At 38.0% G+C, this 8977-nt stretch overlaps 1 protein-coding gene across 2 annotated transcripts; it reads left to right on the plus strand.

The window, feature by feature from the left end:
• The first annotated feature begins 773 nt into the window (after nucleotides 1–773).
• Nucleotides 774–8626, plus strand: LOC104891018 (uncharacterized). 2 transcript variants are annotated; one of them, XM_010676652.4, is made up of 5 exons: nucleotides 775–3835; nucleotides 4327–4923; nucleotides 6490–6659; nucleotides 7650–8151; nucleotides 8250–8626. In XM_010676652.4, exons 1-5 carry the CDS (start codon nucleotides 985–987, stop codon nucleotides 8321–8323), a joined length of 4194 nt encoding a protein of 1397 aa, XP_010674954.2. In that variant the 5' UTR covers nucleotides 775–984; the 3' UTR covers nucleotides 8324–8626. The 2 variants fall into 2 exon arrangements, with proteins under 2 accessions (XP_048499221.1, XP_010674954.2); XM_048643264.1 differs by lacking the exons at nucleotides 7650–8151; nucleotides 8250–8626 and adding an exon at nucleotides 7060–7639 and having other exon boundaries at nucleotides 774–3835.
• Nucleotides 8627–8977: the final 351 nt, after the last annotated feature.

The raw sequence follows: 8977 nt of genomic DNA on the forward strand, positions 1-8977 counted from the left end.
GAAGTTGGGAAGTAGAGCTTCCCTTGAATTTGCATTGCCCATGAAATGTCATTTCGTCATTTTCTAGGAAGTACATTTTTTTGTTTGGTTGAACATGGGAAATAGAATTTCCCATGGGAATTTTCACTTACCTAAGGGGGCCTAGGTAGGTTATTTCCTCTATTTTGTAGGAAATAGAACTTCTTAGGAGAATTTTCCATGGGAATTTTCACTTACCTAAAGGGGTCTAGGTAAGTTATTTCCTCCATTTTACAGGAAATAGAACTTCCTAGGAAGTTCTCTTCGCATGTTTTTGCCAAGCAAACAACAACACATATACTTACTTCATAGAAATTCTAATTTCCCATGTATTTGAAGGTTAACCAAACAAGTTTTCAATTCAATTTCCTTTAGACAAATTCAATTTAGTTCAATTCCAAAAGCGTCGATAAAAATGAAAACGTTTAAGGGGGTGTTTGGTTCAACAAAATAAAGTATGAGGTATGGGTTTAGAATGAATAAAACCCATACCTTGTGTTTGTTTTTAAAAAACTTATTTCACAACCCATACCTTAAACCCACGGGAGGAGGTGGGTATGGCTCATACCCATATATGTAGGTTTCAAATTAAAAGAAAAACGTATCATTCCCAAATAGAACCAAACACTAGAAATCAAGTATCAAGTTTCAACCCCATACCACTTTTGTTTAATTCCTCATTCCAGACTAATACCACTTTTTGAACCAAACGCCACCTAAACCATTTCATTAAGTATCAGAAAGGAAACTGCCAAATTTATTTTTCAGTGCGCCTTGTCTTTCTTCCCCACAAAGACAAGTACCGTGTCAGTGTACAGTATTACTACTCAGCGCTTAACCATTTCCAATTTTCCATAAAAATTTGCATGTTTCCTCCCTTCTTCACCATGCCATTTTTGTTCATTCATTCTCTCTCCTAGGTTTTCATACTTCCATATTTCGCGTAATTCCTTATATTTTTCATCAATGGAGGAGCAAGCAACTTCAAATTCAACTGACATGAAATTTGCCAGGATAGTGATCAACAAATTCGATGAAACAGTTGAGAATTTTCAGTCAAATGCATCTTCTATTCTCTCTCTTACCGATCAATGGAGGAGCTTGCAGAGCTCCTTTTCCATGGCGGAAGCTTCAATTGCTAGTCGTGCCAGGGAGCTGGAGTCAAAAGAGAGAGAATGTAGTAATTTTGTTAAGAGAGTTGAGAATTTGCAGGTTGAGGTTGATTCGAGGCGAAAAAATCTGGAAGTAAGGGAGAAATCAGCGAGTGAGAGGTTGAAGGAGGTTGAGTTGAGAGAGAAAATTGTAAGAGAGATTCACGAAGAGATAAAATTGGAGAAGATTCAGGTTAGAGAGAGTCGTAAGATGTTGGAGGAGGAAGTGAAGGAGCGTTACAGAGTGTTGGAGGAGAGAGAAAATGAAATTGTTGAGCGTAACAGAGTGTTAGAGGAGAAGATGAGAGAGAAAGAGTTGGATGATCATTGTAAGTCGAAGATAGGGTTTGAATTTAGGGAAAAGGAAATGGAGGAGCGTGAAGAAGAGCTTAATTTGAGAGAAAAACAGATTAAGGAGCGCGGCGAGGAGTTGAGGTTGAAGGAGAAGGAAGTGAATGAGGGTTTCTTGGTTTGTAGGGAAACTCTGAGATTGAAGAAGGAGAAATTGATCGAGAGTCGTCGGGCCATAGTGTTGAATGAGAAGAGGTTGAATGAGCAATGTGCAGCATTGGAGGTGAAAACAGAGCAAATGTTCGAGGAACGTAAGGTGTTGGAATTGAAAGAGAAGGAAGTGATTAAGAGTTGTGAAAGGTTGGAGTTGATGAAGAAAGAAGTTGATCACAGGTGTGTAGTAGTAGAATTGAAAGAGAAGGAATTGAGGGATGGACTCCGAGCATTGGAGTTGACACAGAAGGAACTAGATGAATGTTTCCGGACAGTAAAATCGAAAGAAAAAGAAATGAGTGAGGGGCTTCAAGCATTGGAATTGAAAGAAAAACAAATCAATGAGGGCCGTGAAAAGCTAGAGTTGAGAGAGAGGGATATTGATGAATGTTATCATATGGCACAATTGAAAGAAAAGGAAATTAGTGAGAGTTTTAAAGAGCTGGATTTGATAAAGAAGGAAGTTGATGAACATAGCTTAGTAGTACAACAGAAAGAAGAGGAAATAAATTACAGGTTTCGACAGTTAGAGATGCAAGAAAAACTAATCACTGAAAGTCGAAAAGGGTTGGAAATGATAGAGAAGGAAGTTGATGGACGTTTCCGAGCAGTAGAGTTGAAAGAAAGGGAAATGAGCGAAGGTCTTCAAGCTCTTGACTTGAAAGAGAAGCAGAAATATGAGAGTCATAAAGGTCTTGAGTTGATAGAGAGGGAACTGGATGAGCGGTTTCAAGCTGTAGAATTAAAAGAAAAGGAAGTGAGTGAAAGTATTGCAGCTCTTGAGTTGAGTAAGAAGCAATTAAATGAGGACTGCAGAAGGCTAAAGTTGAAAGAGTTAAATGTTGATGAATCTCTGAAAATAATGGAATTGGGAGAGAAGCATATGGATGACAGTGTTGAAGCTCTTGAGATGAAACTGAAGCAACTCGAGGATTGTTGTCAAGGAATTGAACTTAAACATCATCAAGCAGCAATATTCAGAGAGAAACAATTGAATGCAGCTCTTGAAGCTCTAGAAAATAAAGCCAAGGAAATAGAGGAGTGTTGTAAAATGATGGAGCTGAAGGAGAACCAATTGAAGGAGTGTTTCCAAGGGGTGGATGCGAAAGAGAAGCAGATGGGTGAGCGTATCAGAGCATTAGATTTGAGAGAGCAGAAAATTCAAGAGCATTGTCAAACTCAGAAATCCAAAGAGAAACAAATTGATGAACAGTGTCAGGCTTTGAAGTTGAAAGAGAAGCAGATTGATGAGCGTTGCCAATGTTTGGAGTTGAAGGAGAAACAGATTAATGAGAGTTCTGAGGCGGTTGAACTGAAAGAGAGGCAATTGAATGAGGGTCTTCAGGCTTTTAAATTGAAAGTGAGGCAAATAGATGAGAATCACAGAGAGATGGAGCTAAAGAAGAAAGAAATCATTGATCGTTTCGAAGCATTGGAGGTGAAAGAGAAGCAGATAAAAAGGCGCCAGCGAGTATTGGATTTGAGAGAACAGCAAAGCCATGAGCGTTGCCAAGCTCAGGAAACTGAAGATAAACAAATTGATGGGAGTTTCACTTCTGCGTGTTCAGAAGAGAGTGGCGAGATCCTGGAGTTCAAAGCGATGGTGCAGGGAAAAGGTACATCCAACAACTTGGTGGATCATGATAACGGGAGTGAGGCTCAGATTATTCAGCTTTGCATAGATATGAATGGAAAAGCCTTGCAATTGTTCCTAAATGAGAGGGTTAATGAGCATGAGTCAATGATGGAAGGAATCAGTAATGCACTTAAGCTGTCGAAAGACCCAGCAAAGTTAGTATTAGCAGCTGTTGATGGGTTTTTCCTGCCCCATTCAAGCAACAAATGTGATAGTTTGGCATATGAAGTAAGTGCTATTAGGAAAAGTTGTGTGCTACTGTTGGAGCTGGTGATGAACATAAAACCCTCTATTAGTGAAGCTGTGAGAAAAGAGGCTGCTAAGGTAGCCAACGAGTGGAGAGATAAGATGAGGGTTGAAGGGGAGAGTGATATTTTGGTACTGGGTTTTTTGTTGTTCTTGGTTACTTATGACTTGTGGTCTGATTTCGAGAAGAAAGAACTTCAGAGACTCTATAAGACAGTTGATCAGCATAGAGTGGCACCACAGTTATGCCTCAGGCTTGGCATCTCAAAAATGATGAATAGTGAGCTTCTTTGTTCTATTTTAGCTTTATCTTAATATGCTATGGCACCCAATATGAGATGGTTTTTGATCAGCTTATGCGTATATAGCTGCATAAAGCATCTAATGTAAATGCTCTGCTGAAGATATCAGTGTTATCACTACTTCAAGATAACTACTGAATTTGGACTCTGGAGGAAGATGATAGGTCCTCCTCACTATATTCTTAGTTGGTCTAGTGGCTTCATTGTTAAAATGAGTGATTGATGGTTCTCTTGATTTTATCTTTTAAGCTTTCACAAATTTCGGAAATATTAAATTGGCATATACTTTGTATCTACTATGATATGCATGCAGTAATTGGCATATACTTCGTATTTACAAATTTCAGAAATATTTTAGTTTTTTTCCACATTGTCTTTTGAATGTTTTTCTTGCCTATTTGCTCTGTGAATTTTCGTTAATTTCAAATGCTTCCCAAAGTTTATTGTTGTTTCATGTCTTCTTCATTAGGGAGTTTCACTTGGTCACAAGTTGAATCTAGGGAGCCTCTGCCAGAGACTTCTCTAGTTGCAAGTGCTGTTGTTTCATCTTCCATCAGCCAGTCCAGTGACATACAATCTCTGTGTGGAAATATGGACACTATAGGTGTAAGATCATATCTAATTCAGCATGTAAAGGAGTTCGATACGACGGAAGATATGATGTTGGAATCTCTTTGGTTAGCATCAGATCCAGCAAAGCTTGTTCTAGATGTGATTCAAAGTTTTTATGAGTTGAAGTTGGAAGAAGTTTCAGTTGGGGATTTTACATCTACCTGCATGTTTTTGTTAGTACTGTTAATGAAATTAAAGGCTGATATATCCTCTCATGTGAAAGATGAAGCCACGAGATTTGCTGACATTTGGAGATTTTTGTTGAAGCAGGGCAACACTCCTCGGGAGAATTTAGGCTTTTTGCAATATCTAGCCTCGTACAAGTTAGCAGAGTCCTATGATGCAGATGAACTTCTTTCACTTTTTATAACCTTCTTTGATGAGAGTGAGATTTATCAGCCCGAGAAAAATCCGTACTTATGCCATGCATTGGGACTGACAAGGAAGATCCCAGGTACTGAAACTCTTTTTTCTCTGAATAGCTGAATTTAACCTCTTTTTTTGTGGGTTACATTGAGTTTACTTTACCCAAGGATAAGTCTCCTTGTTAGTCACCTGCCCTTTTCCCAAAGACTTGAACAAAATAGTATGAAAAAAGAAAAAAGAAAAAGGTAGAGACTAGCCACACGTCTGCATGTGGTACAGTCGTAGAGATACTACACGAGTACACATTATAGTCACCAACTCACCACTGACATCATGATTGCCTCAATGCCTACTATGTACATTGTCAAGAAATTTCAAAGGGAAAATAATATTTGGTTGTTGTTCCTTAATTTTTGAGCAACCAAATAACACTTTGAGATTGTGGCAAACAGTGTTTGGAACTTGGAAAGGCTCAAGGCGCACTGAGGCAATAGGGGTCCTATCCTATAGCCTAAGCACTTGGATCATGACAACTTGAGCATCTGCACCCCTTTCAGACATTGGTGCATACATATATATAATATATGTGTATGTATATATATGCATACATATTTGACTTGTCTCACATTGGATAAGAGGAGAGGAAGTAACCAACTTACAGGTCTAGAATGTTGTTCCCCACATTGCCAATTGTTTTTGGGATGGAATTTGACCTGGCTTAGTATGGTTTTACTCTCCTGCTTTCTGGGAAGCTGAGGGCCCTTAACAAAATTCTCTCAAAAAACTTAAACATCATTGCATTGCTGAAAAGGCTGCTACAGCCTATATATAAAATAAGCTTTGCTCAATCTCTTCAAAGACAGATCGAAAGTAGATTTATCTTTCCTTTTTCAATAAGGGGCATTGGGGAGTTGGATACTTTGATATGGTGAGGTTCAAGGCTCAAATCACAGTCCGTTTAGGGTGTTTGTTTTCCTGGCAAATAAAGATGCATTGAAATTGGATCTCAGTTTAAGGCTTAAGAGTCATTTTTCATGATATTACTTTGAACTGTGTGGATAGGTTGGCCACGTCGATTATCTACCGGAATACTTTCACCATAATAATTTAAATTGTAAATCCAGTCTTGTGGATTAATCAAATTTGCTTGGGCTTGAGCCTTTGAGGGATAGTGATAAAATGTTCTCCCACATTATGTATGTGGAAATATGTGCCAAGTTCAACTCTGGATATTTATCTATAGAATCTGCTTTAATGAATTTTAAGGGTAACACTGTTCACATGTATGAAGAAATATATAGGTTCATGTTTTTTCTCGCTTTTGCATCGTGCTATCTTCTATAGCATGGGTGCTAGTTCATCCAAGTAGAAGTTAGACTGTAACTAACTAAAATGTAGCCGAAGTAAAAGTAGCAATTATTGGCTCTCCATGTTATTCTCCCTGATGTCTTAGTGTTTTGAATATGAGCTGTCATCCCTTTTGTTGTGCTCTAGCCTAAAATGACTTATGTTTGTTGTTCATTTGGGATCAAGTATTGTTAGGATACTCATAATCAAAATATCAATTATCTTTTGAACATGTCTTGGCCCATCTCATTAGGATTTTCTCTTTGGTTATCTGACCGGAGATGAAATTGTTTTAATCATCCAACAGATCTTATCCGATCTCTTATAATGAGCGACAAACAGCTGCTAGCAGTTCGGTACATATGCGCACTTAAGATGGAAGATGCATTCCCACCTGTTCCTCTACTGAGAGAACATATGATAAACATCCTGAAGAGAGTAGAGGAGATACTCAGGAAAGGCAGCACAACAGCTAAGGTATTCTTTTCTAGAAATTTGGCCCTTTCATACCTTCCTTCTTTAGTATAAGTAAAGATCTAACATTTGTGTATTCAAGGTTCTACTTATCTGTGCCTTGAACTATGCTCTATATAATCCTATGACTGCTGTAAGAACTGTTTGACCAACATTAGATTTTCGAGATGTTCTGTAATGATTTATGCTTTGTCTATCTACATTGACAGTCTTCAACAATCACCATTGGAAGCTGTCTTGGTTTCAAAAAACACTTTTTTTGCTAATATTATCATCAATATACTATTGGTAATAATATTAATCAAATTTTTTTACTTAGATGTAGTTTTTCTTTTGAAACCCAAGACATGTTTGTGGAAAAGAATATTTTCATTTGCTATCATATAAGTGTTCATTTTTCCAGGATGGCATCATACTTGAGTAACTAGACAATTGACATCATCATATGAAGTTGTTACTGTCAGCATGAGCTATAATCACGTTCTCTGCTAAATTTTGGGTATAGTTTACATAGGTTGCTTGAAGTTATGACTTATGAGTGAAGAAGGCTAATTCAAGTTACATACTAAGGGGTCGTTGGTTCACAGAAGGGAAAGGGAAAGAGAAAGGGAAAGGGAAAGGGAAAGGGGAAGGAAACAAGAAAGGGAATTGTATTTTATCGTTTGGATAAAGTGAAGGAAAGGAATAGAACTCCCTACAATCATGTTTAGTTACAAAATCTAAGGGAGGGAAAGTGGACCTCAGCCACCACTGCTGTACTATCTCTCATAGTTGTGTATGCGAAACTTCATAGTAACTCGCCGGTAGCCATTGCCATCAACATTCAACAACCACTCACATTCTCTCCTCCTGGACACAGCATATGAGCCGGCATCAGCATGTGAACGCTGCTCGCTGCTGCTAACACATATCGAGACACTCACTGCAATTTTTAGTTCACATTTTGATTTTGTCCGAGGTTTTCTTTCATTGATTTTATTAACACTCTTGCAGGATGATGCTGCCAATATGGAACTGACTGGCCTGAAAGCAGTAGTTAAATGTATATGTGACTTCAAGCTTGAGTCCAGCTATTCACCCATATCCCTTGAATTTCGCATCAAACAATTAGAGAAGAGGAAAGAAAGAAAGAGCAATGCACATTTGGTCACATTAAAGAGTTGTTCCAACTTGGAAAGGAAGGCCTCGGACACTCAATCTGAGAAGAAACGCCCTGCAAACTTCAAAGTTCCACCTAAAGAAGAAAAGCGTCCTAGGGCGGTTGCTCATCATATGTCAAGTCCCAATTATCCTAACCTTCTATCTAGACAACCTGCCCATGTGTTTCCCTATGGATGTCCTATTTGGCAATATCAAACTCCGCCTTCAATGAGCTGGCCTGAGTATAATTTTGGTGCCTCTCATACTGTGTATGGTATTCCGTATGATAGAAACACAGGTGAGTTTGGAGTTGCTGGAATATACCCTGCTGGCGCGTGTACATCTACTATTAACAGTAAGGCAACCATCTTTGTTACACCTTGTTTTCACTCGTGTCTCTGCTTATCAGTGCTTGACCTCTCTTCATTTCATTGATTGCTTATTTATTCACAGGTAGGAGTCAAGCTCATAGAACAGCACGATGCAGTGACTCCATTACCGTACAAACATATGGTTACAAGAGATAAGTTGAATATATAAATGTTTTTATCCGTAGAATTTTGATCTTACTAACAATCAGCTGCTAGTTACTTTTCGAAAGTGGTGATCTTTTGATTACTTCTAACTTGCAGTCTTGTAAATCGACGGTGTGAAGAGATGAGTTTTGTAAAAAGTTAGGTCAAGTAGCACCCTGTGAATTAAGTGTGAATATTAAGTTCATACATGAAGTAACTAGTAATGAAGTGTCTGTAAGTCTCATGTTGTTGGTCTTTGTATATATTACTCTTAAAACCTGAAAAAAGTGGTATATTCATCTTCTTCAACTTAAAGCGTTTCTGTATAATTTATTGTATTAGCTCGATGATCCTCCACCTTTCATCTTTTTTTAACAATGAGATTTATACACAATTTGGGGAGTCTTTTCTCAAGATTATATCCTAATGATCTAATTTAAGGAAATAAGAAAATAGGAGATCTAGAGAAGGATCAATATTAATATAAGTCGTATTCGTATAGTGTCACAACTCACGAGAATCTTTATAGTAAACCTGGGTGTATCATGCTCATGGTACACCCAAGGCTATTTTCGCCAATTGAGCAAAATGGACAAATGAACAAATGAGCAAATGAACAAAATGATCAAATGAGCAAATGAGTAAAATGAGCAGATGAGCAAGTAT

This window comes from Beta vulgaris, chromosome 4 (genome assembly GCF_026745355.1).
Source record: "Beta vulgaris subsp. vulgaris cultivar EL10 chromosome 4, EL10.2, whole genome shotgun sequence".
Classification (NCBI taxonomy): Eukaryota; Viridiplantae; Streptophyta; class Magnoliopsida; order Caryophyllales; family Amaranthaceae; genus Beta; species Beta vulgaris.

Excerpts from the sequence above, each read along its gene's own strand:
- LOC104891018 (XM_010676652.4), top strand. The coding sequence starts at position 985 with ATGGAGGAGCAAGCAACTTCAAATTCAACTGACATGAAATTTGCCAGG. Across the intron at positions 3,836-4,326 it reads CATCTCAAAAATGATGAATA|GGAGTTTCACTTGGTCACAA; the intron begins GTGAGCTTCTTT and ends CTTCTTCATTAG. Across the intron at positions 6,660-7,649 it reads AAGGCAGCACAACAGCTAAG|GATGATGCTGCCAATATGGA; the intron begins GTATTCTTTTCT and ends ACACTCTTGCAG.